The sequence below is a fragment of the Ambystoma mexicanum genome, chromosome 4q, assembly GCF_040938575.1.
Source record: "Ambystoma mexicanum isolate Mex_15411 chromosome 4q, UKY_AmexF1_1, whole genome shotgun sequence".
In the NCBI taxonomy this organism is placed as follows: Eukaryota; Metazoa; Chordata; class Amphibia; order Caudata; family Ambystomatidae; genus Ambystoma; species Ambystoma mexicanum.
Genome location: NC_090928.1, coordinates 365,072,703 through 365,090,164, shown reverse-complemented (window position 1 = coordinate 365,090,164; position 17,462 = coordinate 365,072,703). Strand labels below are relative to the sequence as shown.

Here is a 17,462-nt window from a genome sequence, read left to right as displayed (position 1 = left end):
ATCCAACTCCCTCCTGAGGGACTTCTCTATAAGCAAATAGAAGGCATGGCAGTAGAAGGCCCCACTTTCTTCTAAGGGGTTCCTCTAAAGCACCTAGCATGCTCTTCATAGTATGGTTAAACCGCTCTACCAACCCATTCATCTGGGGATGGTAGGCAGTTGAGAACTTGTAAGTCACTCCACAGTTTTTCCACATGGCCTGCATGTAGTGGGGCATACCGTTTGACCCCCTGTCAGAGATGAATTCCTTAGGAAAACCTACCCTGGTAAAAATACCAAGTAGGGCCTTAGCAACAGTCTGAGCTGTAACAGTTCTCATAGATATGGCTTTAGGATACCTAGTAGCATGGTCTACTACAACCAATATAAATTGATTGCCTGAAGTGGTTGGAGGGACTAAGGGACCAACAATGTTGATTCCTACCCTCTCAAAAGGGACTCCCACCACTGGGAGAGGCACCAAAGGTGCCACATTCTTGGCTCCACTCTTGCCAGATGTCTGACAAGTGTGACAGCTCCTACATGATTTATCTACATCAGAACCCAACTTAGTCCAGTCGAAATATAGAGAAAGCCTTTCCTTGGTATTCTTGAAGCTCAGGTGACCAGCCAAAGAAATCTCGTGGGCTAACTGTAGGAACTGGTGTCTTGTCTCTAGAGGCTCTACAAGTCTTCTGTAGTCCCCTGTGATAGACTCAGTTGGTTCACTGTAGAAGAGGCCATCTTCCCAGTACAACCTATGCTTCCCTGGCTCTTGCCCATCCAGCTGGGAAGCTGCCTGTTGGCGAAGACCTTCACGAGTAGGGCACTCTCTTTGACCTCTGCCCTACAGGGGCCACATTCTGCCATTAAAGATTGCAGCTCAGGATGGTCTTTAGGATCCAGATCTCCAACAGGGGTAAGGTCTTCTTCCAGCTCTGAATCTTCAGCAGCTAATTCAACCTTTCCTGGTTGTTCCTCACATTCAGCCTCAGCTGGTGGAGCAGTCACAGGTGTGACTTTGGACAGTCCTCTCGGGGATGTCCTTGTTGGTAGCACAGCAGTGCTTTCTGGCTTTTTCTTTGAGATCTTGGATTTCCCCTTTGTCTCATTCTTCTTTCAAATAGTAGTTAGTAATTCCTGTGGACTGGGTGTTATAGATTCTTCTGTAACATCCACTAGAGAGTCAGTTAAGGTACTCTCGCTGGCCTTCCTTGTCTGTTCCCGTTTCCTTTTACTGGGAGCCCTGGGGGTGCTTCATAGAACTCCAAGAGTTTTTAAGTCATTCCCCAGCAGGACACTCCCAGGCACCTTACTTTGTACACTAACAGTTATCCTTACAGTCCTGTTTTTGCACTGGATGAGAGCTGGTAGTATAGGAAGCATTTGGACAGGGCCTCCAGCAAGCTTAGTGAGGCCTTTGGGTACCTTCGCAACATCCTCGGGTTTGAAACAAGATTCATCCACCACTGTAATGCTGGCCCCAGTGTCTCTAATTGCAGGGGTCTCCTGACCATTTACAAGTACACTTTCCTTGTAATATTCTTGTGTTATCTGGAATTGAATTATAGACATCTAAATTCTGCTGTTCTCACAGACCCAGGGACACTAGAGAAACACTGGCAGAGACTCCAATGGGGTCTTCAGCCAGTAATTGGCAGTTGCCACTGGCCATTTGTACTTCTCCCTCTGGGGAAAAGGCTAAAGAGGCAGTGTGGACTCCTGAAGGTTTACTCTTGCATCTGAGATCCCCTTTCACATGGTCAGTAGACCCACAAGCATAACATTTTCAAATGTTTTGACAAATGGGGGTTTCTGCTGACCTCCCTCTGGTTTGGCACCAGAGGTATCACTAGCTGGATTCGGTTTCCCCTATTGCTTACCCTTTTTCTGTTTGGGGCCCTCTTTTGGATTTGAGGTATTAGAATTCTCTTTGCCATCTTTCTTTTGCTGCTTCCCATTCTTCTACTGAGTTGCCCCCGAATCGTTGCGAGAAGCCCTGTTGGCAACCCACAAGTCCGCAGCTTTGGCTAGTTTCTTTGGATCAAGTTCCAGAGTCAGCCAAGTGCTGTCTCAGCTCAGGAGAACAGGCATCAAAAATAGATTCTAACAAAAATAGATTTCTCATTCCTTCCAAAGTGTTAACTCTGTAACCCTTTACCCAACCATCTAAGTTCTTAAAACATTCATACACCCAGGTAGCCCAATGGTTACCATCATGCTTTTTGAGGGTCCTAAACCTCTTAAGGTAGTGGGAAGGAGTTTTCCCCAAATCTAGTTATCAAAGATAGCTTCACATTTTCATACTCCAATCTATCAAGTTCCCCCATCTCCATTAAAGCATCAGTTGCCACCTGGGGGAGCCTAGACAAAAAACAAGGAATCAACTGTTCCCTGTGAAACCCTGAATCCCATAGCCGATCCAAAATAACAAGCTTCACCTCATACATACTCACAGCTTCCTTAGGCATGCAAGGTCTCTTAGGACTGGAAGACCTAGAAGACCCTGGGAGAGAACCATTTTCAAGAGACAATTTCTTCATTTCAAGAGCATGATGCATTTCCATTCCTCTGAGTTTGATTTCTTGATGTTTACTTTCAGTTTGCATTTGGAGCCTTTTGAACTCTGACTCAAGTCTCATTTTTCAAGAGAGACACATTCTGGACTCGGTGCTGGACCTGGTAGGGTCCCTGTGGCTAAAGGGTGAGGTCCAAGAGCTTGTTGAGGTGCAGAAGGGCTCACATCCTGAGACTCCTCCAACTCTTCTTGCTCCTCAATAACATTCGAGTTAGACTCTGAATCATTATCGTCCTCATCAACATTTTCCACATTTGCTGAAGGAGTAGGTATAATAGACCTACTTCTCAGACTTTGATATTCCATCAATTTTTCAATCAATTCGCTTTTTTTTTCTTTAACAGGGATATTCCTGGCCTTACACATTTTTCAGTTGATCTACTGTTAGAATGATCAGGGCTTCCTGTCTGAAGTTATCCATATCGGGCATGGTACATTTACTTTTCTAAAGGTGCTTAGCTTTGTGAAGGATACTATTTTGAACAAAAAGTAAAGCAGAACTCTCAATGTAACAGCTATACAATTTATCCTCACTGCCTGCCACCAGTGTTGGGCAAAGTTTGTATGCAGTACCCTTTGGGACCACTACGCACAACTAGGACTACAGGTGGGAGTAAAACCAACATTTTGCAGAAGTCTGCACTACACAGTTTTGTGTAGCATTGCTGAGTAGCCAGGCTTATCTCAAGAGGGAATGTGAGCTGTAAGGGTGTTACACAGAGGTCTATAATTACAAGTATTCAAACAGACTGTTATACTCAAGCTTACTATTACGTCCCCTTTCCTACATACTGTATGGGAGTCCCTTCCAAGTGACGGGAGACAGAACCTTTTTCACCAGAAAAAAACCTTCTTCCCCTTTAAAACTAGAGGCAAGTGGGGGTGCGTCCCAGGGAGCATGCGTTGCCCTGACTCCACTCTCAGGCGCCACACCTCAGTCCCCTTTTCTGCGTCGACAGGAACGGGCCGAATTCACCAGCACTCCTGGATTTGGCTCCGGTCATGTAATTCCATGCGCAGATACATCTTCTCTTTGTCGTTTATCATTCAGGCACTCTGTCCTCGGGCGTCACGCTCCTCCCTGGCGCATGTCAACTTCTACAGGGGTCAGCAGGTGTGCATCCTGCAACGGGCTCTTCCCAACTTCAGACCCCCATGCCTTCTGCCTACGTTGCCTTGGCCCAGACCACGGTTGCCAATCATGTTCGGCGTGTGACTCGCTGTCCTCGAAGGTGCTGAAGAACAGACTAGCCAGGTGGAGGGAGCTCTTCCAGAGGTCGCCTCCAGAGGATCTCAAGAACTTTGTGAAACATCGAATCTGGCCCAAGGTAGGGCCGATATTTTCCATCGCACCCCGCAAGGGAGACTCCTTCCCAGGCACTCTTCCGCACGGGAGGGACCGGCCAGGTCCTTCAACTAGCATGTGCACCGAGGCTGCTTCTGCTACTGGCCTTCGGGTCTAGGGATTCTCAGATCCTCCCGGGCACAGTGTTGAGGGACCAGAAGATTCTTTTACCGAGTCTACACCCGAGGGGTTCTGCCCTTTTACCGGCACCATGGCCAAGGGGCTACGCCCTAATACTGACAATACGTTCAAGGGGGTGTTTAAACACAGCTCTACTGACCCCCGGGTTGAGGGTGTCACATCTAACGGCCCGAGGAGCAGCGTAGGCCTCGTGATCCACACGCAAGAATCTTGGAGGAGACCGGGCCTAGCGGGCTGAGCAACACGTCACAGGCATGTGGCAGGCAGCTCGACAAAATGGCCACCGGTCCAGAAAGGGGCTCCCGTCCGATGCCATTGCAGGAATTCGGTGAAGAACAAGTGTCAAGGTGGGACTGGCCTCTCAGCCAAGTAGGTGGCCTACAGTCTACTCCTCATTTGCGCAGGGCAGCTTTCCTTTGCGTCCATATGGACAGGATACGCAGTGGCTCCAGCAGTTCCCCACTACCCCGTCGGCACTCCCTGCCACCTCTTTCACCAGTGAGGAGGTGCTCTACGAGAAGTTCCTTGGCCTCATGAAGTCACCTTAGATGGGGGTTATCATCAAAGACCGCATCAGGGAAGTCCTCCCCGCAATGCTAGTGGCACCACAGATGCCGACGCCCCAGGCCCCGGCGCAGCAACCTCCTCCGGCACCAACTACTCCTCCTCCACAGGATCCTCCAGGTCTGCAGGATATGGATAAGGAGGAAGATCCGGATACACCATCCTCATCCAGGGCCTTACACAAATGTCATGCTGGTCTGGCAGAGTGCCTGGGCCTCCCCCAACCCGAGGTTGAGCAGCCAGCAGAGGGGGTTCTGGCTGATGTCCTCATGCGATGCCCCTCTGCCAAATCGGGGATTCCTATGCAGACCGATGTAGTCTCCCTGGCCAGAAAGGGCTGACTCCAACCCACTCGGCCCAGTCGGTCAGTCGACACCTGGACGCAAAGTACAGGCAGGTGGAGGGGGTACACTCTTGCTGTCGGCCCATATTCAGCCACACTCTTCGGTGATCGCTGCAGCATCACTATACTCCAAGCCCCAGTCATCCTCGGACTCTTCCTCTGCAGCGCTGCTAGGCAAGGAGCAGAAGATCTTGCAGGCATATGGCAAGAAACTCTATTCCAATGCCTCTTTACATCTACGTCAAGCCAACGCTGATGCCATGCTGGCTGGCGCCAACCAGAGATTATGGCGGGACATTGCAGACTTCCTCCCGGAACTCTCCACCCAGAACCAATCCCGCCTTAAGGCGGGGCTAGCTGAAGCCAAACTGGTGGTGCATAACCTCATGGAATCCACAGTGGCTCATATCGATACCTCAGACCATGCCATCTGTATTGCCACGGACATGAGAAGGACAGCCTGGCTCCGGCAACAAAGTTCAACCCTGATGTCCAGGAGTGCATTGTAGATCTACTGTTCGAGGGGGGGACCTCTTCCACTCCTCTATGGACGAGGAGCTGGACAAAAAGAAAAACGGCTCCCAAACGGCAAGTCTTTATCCATTCTTACAAAGACCACGCCCAAATCATACACTTAATCTCAGCATTGCTCGGAAAGGGGTCGGACATAGGGAGGGTTCCGCGGCTTCCAGGAACGCAGATCCAGGCAGCCGGACTGCTCGCCGTCTCAGAGCCGGCGCAAACAACAAAAAAGGGGGGGTGGTGGAGTAAGGGCTTTTTCCAGTCCCCCTCCTCAGCGACAGCCTCCGAGGGAAAGAAAGCATGACCTGCCCCTTCGGGACCATGTGTCTCTGGTAGGGGGCAGGCTTGCTCTCCATGCACATTTCTGGTGACAGAATTTCACGGACCCCTGGATCCGCTCTGTAGTATTCACGGGGTACTGCCTTCCTATCCTGGCCTCTCCTCCCTCCTCCCCTCCCACAGGTTGAGACAGCAACTCTTTTGGCATAGATCCGGTCGCTCGTAGAGAGCCAGGCAGTGGAGGAAGTCCCAGCCTCCCAGCGAGGTTTTGGCTTTTACTCCAGGATTTTTTGCCATTCAGAAGAACCACCAGGCAGGCCTGAGTTGTGCTGGACATTTCCACCCTCAACCTCTCCCTACCCCTGCAAAAATTCAAGATGGTTACGGCCGCTTTTATAGCGGAGACATTGGACAAGGGAGTCTGGATGTGCTCCCTGGACCTGAACGACGCGTAACTACACGTCCCGATTTGGCAGCCCCATCGTTCTTTCCTACGGTTCAGGATCATGGGCTACCATTTTCAATACAAGGTCCTTCCTTTTGGCCTCCACTCGGCCCCTAAGGTCTTTACCAGACACATGAATGCTGTGGCGGCCCTCCTCAGAGCGCAGCGCCTTCACATCTACCCATACCTCGACGACTGGCTTGTCGGGGCTATATCTCCGGAAGCGGTTTGCCACTCTTCCCATGCCCTTATGAACGCACTGCACGATCTGGGCTTCTCGCTCAATCTCGAAGTCACAGCTGCAGCCTACGCAGACTCTGACATTCCTGGGCCTCATCTGGGACACGTGCTCCGAGAAGGGCATCCCGTCGGAGGACAAATTCTCAGCCATCAAGAGGGCCTCGGCCCACTTCCTCAGCAGAGAAGTGACCTCGGCATGGTGGTACGAACATCTCCTGGGTCTACTGGCAGCGGTCCTATTAGCCGTGCCGCACACGAGACTAAGGATGAGGAGGATTCAGCTGCACTTCGCGGCCTCATATAATCGGGAGCGGGGCTCGCAACCCGAGATGATCAACGTTCCTTTATCTCTCCACCCGGACCTATCGTAACCGCAACCTACGGATGGGCAATCCCTTTCGGCCGCCCTCTCCGCAGGCCACCATCACCACAGACTCCTTGCTCGAGGGCTGGGGAGCCACACTGGACGATCTCTCGGTCCACGGCACCTGGACTCGACAGGAGCAGGAATACCACATCAATTGGTTGGAGCTGAACGCCATCTGGCTAGTGCTCAGAGCATTCCTACCACTTCTCAGGGGCAAGGTTGTCCTCATCCAGACAAAAGACTCGACCAGCATGTACTACGTCAACAGGGAGGCACTAGATCCCCCTCCTCTGTGCAGAATGGCAATTAGCAGGTGGGAGTGGGCCCTGGAAAACGACATTTAGCTCACGGCAGTCCACCTCCTGGGGGAATCCAACCTGGAAGCGGACAATTGAGTGGCAGCTAAACAACCTTGTTATTCAGGAGATCTTCAACAGGTGGGGTCACCCCCACGTGGATCTCTTTGCCACCTGGCACAACAAGAAGTGTCCCCAGTTCGTTTCCTGGCAAGGTCAGGGCTCCAGCTCTCTGGGCGGCGCATTTCACCTCCAGTGAACCGGCATGAAAGCCTACGCTTTTCCGCCCACTTCCCTGATCAACAGGGTAATTTGCAAAATCAAGGAGTCTCACCGACTCCTAATCATTCTGATAGCTCCATGGTGGCCGGCCAGGCCATGGTTTTTGGAGCTACTCACGCTTTCTGAGGTGCCCCAGATTCACCTTCCGATGGGCCCAGCACATCTTCTGGCACAGCAGGGGGGCAGAGTCATCCACCCTGCGCCAGGGAAACTAGCCCTCACACTGTGGTACCTGAGCAGGTAACGCTTCGGCACATTAGCCTCTCCCAGGCCAATCTGGGGATCATACAAGGCGCCAGGAGCAAAGCTACCACGGCCCAGTACAAAAGCAAATGGACCAGATTCTGCCACTGGGCAGACTCCAAGGGAATTGATCCCTTGGACTGCACTTTGGACGGCATGCTCTCCTTTTTGGCACACCTCGCTGATTCAGGCGTGCAGGTGGACACCTGCCGCACATACCTTGCAGCAATTGGGGCTTACAGGAACTCGGAGGAAGGCATTTTCTCCTCCAACCCTATCGTCAATTAACATCTGATGGGTCTCGCTAGGCTCTACCCGCCCGTCAAGAGGCCGCACCCTGTGTGGGACCTGAACATAGTCTTGGGCGCACTGGCGCACAAACCATTCGAGCAAATGGTGTCCGTGGACATCAGGCTGGTCACCATCAAGACAGCCTTACTAGTCAGCCTTACCTTGTCTCGTAGAGTCAGCAAGATCCAGGCACTGGCCGCCTATGATCCATATACCACCTTTCACAAGGACAAGGTATCATGCGGATGCACCTGGCATTTCTGCCCAAGGTACCGTCTGCTTTCCACCTGAACGAGGAAATAGTCTTTCCTACGTTTTTCCCCGATCCCAACGACGCAGCACAGAGAGTGCTGCACTGCCTGGATGTCAGGCTTGCCCTGAAATTCTACTTGGACAGGACCAAGGGCTTCCGCAAATCGGACGCCCTGTTTGTCACTTTTGGAGGTTCAAGACCAGACTATCGGGCCTCTAAGGCTTCCATATCCCGCTGGATGGTCCCTGCCATCAAAGAAGCGTACGAGGGCCAGCACAAGCTGCTTCAGGTCAACATGCATGCCCACGCAGTCAGGGCCAAGGCAACGGCCATCGCATTCCAGTGCCATTTCCCTTGGCAAGTCATAAGCAGGGCGGTCACTTGGGCTTCTCCCTCAGCTTTCTGTAAGCATTACTGTTTGGATGCCGGCTCTAGATCTGATGCAGCCTTCGGACAGGCGGTTCTCAGGAACCTATTTGCTTAAGGAGGGTCTCCTTTCCACCATGGGGCGACTATCAGTTGTAATCGCCCATAGAGTATGGAGGAAAGGGGACGGGACGTAAGAGTAATTATAAGTTACTCACTGAAGTGACTAACGTATTCTTAGTCCATAGTTCCCTTTCCTCCATACGTCCCACCAACCTCCCCCCTAATATTGCTGTCATTAGGCAATGTTAAATCTATTGTCGATGTGTCAATGGGGACTGAGGTTTTGCGACGGAGTCAGGGCAGCGCATGCACGCCTCTAAATTTAACGGGGAAGAAGGTTTTTTCTGGTGAAAAAAGGTTCAGTCTCCCGTCCCTTGGTAGGGACGCCCATACAGTAGGGAGGAAAGGGGACTATGGACTAAGAGTACGTTAGTCACTATGGTGAGTAACTTCTAATTTCTTGGTAAAACACTTATTAATTTATTTCACAGTCAGTTATAAAACATTCACTAGAAGGAGACAAACTATATCGCACAAAAATATACTTCAGTTCTTCACAAGATCAGGTTCGGAGGCATTTAAACTACTTTTAAGGAGGAGCAAAATGGCATTCAGAACATTTGAAGTAGGAGCAAAAAGGCATAAGTAAATAAAACTAATATTACAGTTCTTCTTAAACAGTGCAAATAGTTTGAGTTCCCCAGAGGAGTTGATTCAATGCAATAGGTTAGTCCAAAGTCAATGGGCTAAAGTTTTGTATAGGATAAAGCAGTTCTGGAAGTTCAACGGAAAAGGCTTTACCAAAGTTCTCAGAAGTAGTTCGTAAAAGAAAGATTAATATGTTTGTTTGTTTTATTCATTTATAATACCCACCAGACCTGAGGGTAAGAGGGCGCAGCACTACAGGATATGCGAGGCATGGGTTACATAGTTACGTAATTACACATATAATTAGAGATATATTATACAGGCTGTATCAGTAGTACAGAGAATTATATACAGGATAATATACAGTTTGCAGGTAGTATATCAGCAGGGTAGAGGGGGGAGAGGTAGTACTGGCTAGCTGACCAATTGTTTTAGATGGTTGATGTAATTGGATCTGAAATTAGGGTAGTATTTCTCCTCACGTATAGTGTGTGGCAGTGAGTTTCATAATTGGGCCGCCTGGACAGGGAAGCCGGCACCTCCAGCCTTGGTCAGTTTAAATCTAAGAATGATAAGTGTGTTGGTATTGGAAATTCTTGCGGGTCTGGCAGATCTTCTTTCTACAAATCTATCAGATAGGGGGGAGCCACGTTGTTAAGGGCTTTGTGTGTAAGTGAGGCAACTTTCAGTAGTATTTTATCTTGGGTTGACAGCCAGTTGTTGTTACGCCTTATCTTAGAAATGTGTACTCGTCTAGAGATATCAAGGGCTGCTCTCGGGGGGGGGTTATTTTGTAGAATTTGAACAAGCGGACTAGGCCTCCAGTGAGAGGTAAGTTCTCTCGGTCGGGTTTTCACAGTACCTTACAATGAAGAAAAGATGCAGCTGAAGACGTCTGTTCCTGGCAGTTCCTGCAGATCTCGCTGTTCCTGAGCCTCAGTCGTGGGGACAAGAGGGAGTATGTCGGGGGGACTCCTGCACGGCGACTGGTCAAAAAGCTGGCAAAGGCAAATCTTCGATTCCGGTAGCTGTAGTCAAGCACACAAACTGGTGTCCTCCTTCCTGGCTATTCGGTTTTTCTGCAGCACTCTGTGGAAAATACAACCAGCTCCGAGAATGGTATCCACTTAGCTTACGAGTCGATTGGTCCCACCAACTCAAAGGGAGAAGTTCTCCTTGAAGGGCTTGTCTGTCGAGATGAAATTGGTGATTCGGACCTGCAGCAGGGCTTCACTGGGCAAACCAATGGTCCAGGAGTTGCAGCAGCTCTCCTCTTCCAGCTCGTCTTCGGTTCTTTCGTTCCAGTGGTCGACTCTGCCTTCCAAGCCAAGAGACGCGCCATTTATCCAGTTTCGTCCCGCGAGGGAGGATGGAGGGGTGAGTAGGAGGGTGGTGTTGGCTGCTCCGGTTCTCCATCCAGAGGTCAAGACTCTCAACCTTCACGCTTGGTATCTGAAAGGTTGAGGTATAAGAATTGGGACCTCCCGGATGACGTGATGGAGGTGTTGCTTTCGGCCAGACGGCATGCAACAAAATCCCTGTACCGTTGGCGTAAGTTCTGCGACTGGTGCAGAGGACACAATGTTGATCTTTTTCAGTGCTCCATTCCTATGGTTTTGTCTTTCTTACTTTGGCCCACAGGGTCCTTCAAGTAGGTACCATTAAGGGTTACCTGGCGGCGCTGTCTATATTTAAGCGCTCGTCTGAAGAATGTTCTTACCTTAAGATTCCTTTGTTTTCTCAATTTCTTAAAGGACGGACTAATGTGTTCCTAGCCATCCCCTTTCCAGGTGCCGGTTTGGGATTTGAATTTGGTTTTTAAATTTCTCATGGGTGCTCCGGTTGAACCTTTGCGCTCTTGTTCTTTGAGATTATTGTCCTTCAAGACAGTGTTCTTGGTTGCGGTTTCTTCCGCTCGCAGAGTGAGTGAATTGCAGGCACATTGCTCTAAGCCACCCTTTACTATATTCCACAAGGACAGGGTAGTACTTGGCATACGTCCTTCCTTTCTACCTAAGGTAGTATCTGAATTTCTTTTGAGTCAGGTGGTTCTCCCGTCTTTCTATCCTCCTCATCCTGGTAAGGAAGAGGAGTGACTACATAGGCTGGATCTTAGGAGAGCTCTGAGCTTTTATATTTCTAGGATTCCAGGGTCAAAGTGGATGACCAACTCTTTGTGGGATATTCTGGACACCGATTGGGCCAGGCTGTTACCAAACAGACCTTGTCGAGGTGGATTATCCTGACCATTACTGAGTGTTACCGGTTGGCGGGTAAGGACCCCTCTGAAGGGTTGCAAGCTCATTCCACTACGGGCGTGGCTGCTTCCACAGCCCTCCAACGGGGAGTTCCTATTAGGAATATTTATGATGCAGCCACATGGCTTCGATCCACACTTTTGTTGAACATTACTCCCGGGATACAATCCATGGTCAGGATATGGCCTTTGGTAAGGTGGTTCTTTATTCCGCAATCTGATTGGGTACTCTAAATTCTTTTCCCTCCTCCATTTACTGGCACTGCTTTGGGAGTCTGTCAAAGATGTGGAAAACATTGGAGGACACAATCCATTTGAAGAACAAGTTACTTGCCAACTGGTAACGTTCTTTCTACTGGATGTTCCTCCATCGTATTCCACATCGCCCTCCCAGCCTGCCCCTCTGGAGAATTGACTATGCGATTGCAGCTTACGTTTCCACAAGGCTATGTGCAGTCAAGCAGGCATTGGATTGGTGACCCGCGTTCTGGGGGAAAAAACTTTAACTGAGGCTACGGGCGCCGAGCGTCCTATTTATAACATCCGGTGACGTCACCCTCGACGGAGGCCTTCGAGGGACATCGACCCAACGTCATCGATGCAGGACCCCTTCTGCCGAAAAAGTTTCCAAAGTGCACAGCTGTGGACATTACATGTAAAAGATGTGAAATATGTTGGAGGAACATCCAGTCGAAAGAACGTTACCAGTTGGTAAGTAACTTGTTCTTCTCCAGCATGGTGTCTGCCATGGATTCACATGCTCCATGAATATTCCCCGTCATCAGGCTGGGTATCGTCGGTAAAAGAAAAACAGTTTCACTTTCAAGCTATATTTCTCCTGTAAACCAATCGCTGTCCTCTGTGTCATACTGCCCCATCCAATGACAGTCCTCTCCCTAAGCTCCAACCCAGGTGGCCATCTTGAGATTTTTACTGCATGCTTCAGTGTTGGGAGTCCTTGCGTTGCTCTCCAAACTTTATTTTCTGCAATTTCGAATTCTTTTCATAGGAATTACATTTTTATTACTGATTATTTTATTTATTTATTTTTTCCTTGGTTTTCGACAAAGGACAGCTTCTGACAGCGGGTATCTGCTACAGCAAAGATCTTCATCCACCGTGGCATCGTCCATCAAAGTTTCGAGAAGGCCCGGCCTTGGGCCTACTTTGCGCCTTTCCACCATGTCCGAGGAGAAGGAAAGCAGGAGCCTCTTCAAGCTCTGGGCAAAGTGTGGATTAAGGAACGTATCCATGGAAGATTGGCATCTTAAATGCTTATGTTGCCTGCATCCGGACCAGGATTAGGAGTGATGTGAGGTGTGCCGTGATTTCTCAAAGAAAACCAAGAAAGATAGCTACATTAGGCTGTCAGCGTGGCTCAAATCGAGCAAGGCCCCTGACCCTGCCTCCGGGCAGAGTCATGCCTCATCCAGGACTGGCTGGTCCGAGGGTCGAACTACTTCCGGGTGGAGGTTGAGATCCTTTGAGGATGCCTCGCCTGAGGGGGTCCAAGAGAAGGCCAAGATCCACTACTTTGGCTCTGCCGGGTTTGCCGCTGATGCATGTCCTAAGTCGGGCAGCGTGCGATTAGTCTCCACAGTAAGCCTGCTGACGAAAGGGGCCTCTTCTAAGAGAAAGTTCTTAACCCCGTCCAAACTCTGTTTATCAGCGGACAAACCGACGATTGAGAGGTCCGGGGAGGACCCGTCAAAACTAAGACCAGTCGGGTCGGCCTTCCAAGTCAACCGATTAGACGATGGCCCCGTCGGCGAGGGCCTCGACTAGCACATAGTCAACGACGACAGAATCTAAGGAGAGTGGGTCCCTGAAGGTGGTACCCTCTACGGCCACTCCACGTGTGTCCTTACCCCTGAGGCTTGATACAGCTTCAGAGGCAGCATCTAAGGCAGCAGGCACCCCGCAGTTGGGGAAAGGCCCTGCGACCGCTTCAGCCCAGAAGCCTCTGGAGAAGGAAAGAGTTGAGGACAAAGCGCCATCCGATGCAATCTCCACGAGAGGTGGACCCACATGTTGTTCCAGGGAAACCAGAGCAGATTTATTCAAGCTCTGACGACGGCAACAATGGTTTGCCTGATAACTACCATAAAGACCACAAAGGGGGGAATCTATGGGCGGGGGGGAACCTTCGTCCCCTGCACGCAAGAGGAAGCACGTCTGTCCTGACCCTACGGCACTGGTTCCTTTCACCCCTCAGCCGCGGGATGTGTCTCTAGATATCCTAATGACTCTACACGCACTGATAAGAGACCCAGCAGAGGATGCCCCCTGCACCGGGGCTTACACCACCACAGTACCCTCAGGAGTCCCTGAGGTTGAGCCCTCCTCGTCAGAAGAGAAAGTCTAAGGGTGGTGCTGGTCCTCAACGCCATCCGACTCCTCTGCCCCCACCAACGCGTTGCGACCTGACTCCACCCAGAGCCCTGACTCTGCACACAGGCACAGACCCGGCTACTACAGCTACAGGCACCGATGAGGACGCCGACTTTGTGCCAGCTGATAAAATGTATAACCTTATGTTTGACTCGCCTTGGCTTGCTTCTGGCGCCTCTAAATAAGGTTATACCTGGTTTTGCATACCATAGCTATTGGGTTGGTTTTTCTGATGGTGTTTATATGATGTTATACTACTTACTTAACCAAGAATTATCTTGGTCTACTTGTATTTAAATAAACTTTTTATTTTTACAATACATAGTGTTTCAGTGTTTCTTTGAACCATATGTATGCTACAATTTCTTTGTACCAAGCTACAGCCCTCTCTCTCCTTCCCAAGATGAACTTGGCTGCTCTGTCTACGCTACCAAATGTTCTCAGGTGGGTACAGCCTTATACTAAGAGCAAATTTATGTACTTCCTCAGATGTATGGTTTTATGAAGCCCTTAGCTGGACTTTAGAAAAACTGCCTAACATCCCCCACTGTGCATGCCTCCACCACCTCATCAACAATTATAGTGGATAAAAATGTTCCTTTTCATTATTTCATTTTTTTAAGGTCATCCTATACCTATTGTAATGAATTGGGAATAAGATTCGGACTTAAGGGCGTTATTTTGATTGCTATAAATATTTATTAAAGTCAAAAGAGGGTCTCACCCCCTATCACTGAGTGGTTTCCCTGCCTCAACGGAACTAAAGAATGTCAATTTCAGAATGTCCAAAGGCAAAATAATTCTCTGTCCTGTGTCTGAAATCCTAACCTGAACCTTAGATTCTAAACCTATAATAATGTGAAAAGGTTCTTTCAACTGGTTAAAGGTGGTTCTTTCCACAGTTTTAACAAACATTTCCAAAAGGATGCTCAAAGTAACAAATAGCCAATGCTTCACAATCCTCAGAGTGCTCCCTTCCCGGGAGTTTCTCAGCTTCTGCGTCGTTCACAACCTGTTCTTTTCCTCAAAATTATACACTTCTCCAATCCAGGGGGTATGACTCCCTTTGCCAGGATTTCAGATTGAAGGGATTTTCTGTTGCTCCTTGATTACAGCGTTTACTCCAGTATCCCTTTCCAGGGGGTATAGCTCCCTTCCCCCAGAGTTTCCACGATCTTCAGGTCACTATTCCTCTTCCAATTCTTACAGTACGTTCACATTGTCTGGTGTACTCTCTTGGCAGGCTTTTACAACTTTCACTTTGTACTTTCACCTTTCCCTCATGCCTGGTATACTCTCCTTCCAGGGCTTCCTTGTACAGCTTCACCACAGCAATATGCGTCTGCCCTTGTGCTTTACACTTCTCCCAAGACTGGCATACCCTCCAACCAGTGCTTGAGCAGTGTTAACGTTGGGTGTGGGTCCCAGACTCTCAATCCCATTGCGTGGTGTATTCTCCTGCCAGGGCTTTCACAAAATACACTTTTGGGTGCAGGTCCCAGACTCTCAGCACATTGCCTGGTAAACGCGCCTGGAGGGACAGAAGGTGGAGGCCGGGCCTTGAAAATCAGAGACTGTGCTTCAGGCTGCGTCAAGACCTGTCGGAGCGACCCTTGAGTTTCTGGTGGCTGTGAAACCCGGTGTGCGAATGAATGAACTTTGTTATCCAGAGATATATTACATCGGAGCGGTTGCGTGGCTCTCATGAGAATATTTTTGAAAGTCTACGGTCTTTCGCAATTTCAATTACTGAACTAGTAGGATTTTGTATCAGAGTGGTCGCTTGTAGCTTAAGACCCATTTTCAAAGGTCTCGGGACATTGGGCAATACACCTAAAGCAAAATTAACCAACTTTAAACACTTAAATCAGCACGAACAAACATCTGGCAATTAAAGGAACATTTAAAGCGGAATGAACAACACCTTTTGAATAATAGACCAGGTAAAACTAAATTATGAGTGAAAATCACCAATATAGAATACCAAACTAAACTAAAACTCAGCAAATGGCCAGAATCGATACCCTTTTGAAGCCAACAGGACCCTAAATTTAAGCAAGCCATTACATAAGGAGTTCGACAGTCATTTGAACTCTTAGCAAGCAGTTTACTACATGTTGTGCTTCAAATTGAACTTAACTCTGAAGGCTAGAACTTTGAACTTAAACAATTTAGGCCTTTTTCCATCCTGACATTTAAGTTAATAACACCATGTGTTTTGAACCTGGAATCTGTAGTCTGTGTCCTCCTTCATGATGCCTTCAACACGGTGGGTTGGGGGTGCCCCCACATATAAAAAAAAAATATTTTTTTGTTGTTGTTGTAGGTTAGTTAAAAATGCATTCTTTGTTTATTCATTAGTTAAAATCACATGTAAACATACCAGCCAGTGAGTCTCCTTCCCTCTCGTGAGGGATTCCCCCGCCCACCCCATGTGTTCCTCCATCGGGCAGCCACGTCCAAGGTCGGGCATCAGGTTGCAGCTGCCCTTCCCTGGCCACATGGAAATAGTTTCCCCGGAGAGGGAGTAATGACATCACTGGATTCACTACCCTATTCATACATCCCTTAATAGCGCCAATTGATGGATAAACAGGGTCTCCAATGGCTATGGCGGCTTGAGCTTATTCACCCGCTCCTTTCCCGCTGCACCCTAGCGAGTAATGACTTCTCAATGTTGAGTGGTCATTTGTGTTTTTTATTTTAATTGAAAACGTATCCCCAATGGAGCATATAATATATTTCATTTTCTCTGTGTAGTTGTGGTGTCTCTGCTGATTAATTTGCGGAGTCCTGTCCGGGAAGTGCGGAGAGCTGCCATTGGATGCCTCCAGTGTTTCAGTGGGTTGAAAGATTCTCCATTCCATGGACTGGTCCAAGGTCTACTGGTGAAGGCTGAGGAGATCATTGCCGATCCTACCTATGTCAGCCAGGTAAATGTGGCTCTACTCTGGTTATTTTTACAACTTGCAATGTACTACTGTGGGGAGAGTGTTAAATGATGGGGTGAACGGATGTCTGCAATACATATGCATATCTGGTAAAAGGAAAAGTATACGCACACTACACAGTCGCTCATAAAAATGTAGTAAAGATTATCTGTATGCCAATGGGACAATAGTCTTAAATCACTGCTCTGAAGTCAGCATATTTTCTTTCCTACAACAAAATATGGAAGGTTACTGGAAGAAATGGGGAGCTTCCATTTAATCAATGTAATCATAATAGTCACGAGTTCACAGAAAATAATTGAACTGCGTGTATAGATTGAGTGCTACTTACCCAGTGATCAGACAGCAGGCATCAAACTAAAAGCTACTTTCAAGGGATTGCCTTTTTCCTCATCTGATAGATATCCTCATCCAGCACTGCTGCTTCAGAGAAACTTTGACAGGGGGCGTAGTGGACCTCGACTCGCTTGTCGATCCATTTTGCTCAGTACTCTATCGTCTGCTCCGGACAGGACGTCAGACGTCATGTATATACCACGTCACTACACCCCACAGTTCCTTTTTTCGCCCGCTCGACACACTGCTTTAGCAACACAGTGATCAAGTCTTTGATTCTAC

At 48.8% G+C, this 17,462-nt stretch overlaps 1 protein-coding gene across 2 annotated transcripts in view; it reads left to right on the top strand.

The window, feature by feature from the left end:
• HEATR1 (HEAT repeat containing 1) overlaps positions 1-17,462 on the top strand; it is a 1,158,897-nt gene that overhangs the window by 540,205 nt on the left and 601,230 nt on the right. For both annotated transcript variants that reach the window (XM_069607931.1, XM_069607932.1), the window contains exon 21: positions 16,654-16,826. In XM_069607931.1, the coding sequence (XP_069464032.1) occupies positions 16,654-16,826 (173 nt within the window). The remainder of the gene's footprint in view (positions 1-16,653; positions 16,827-17,462) is intronic.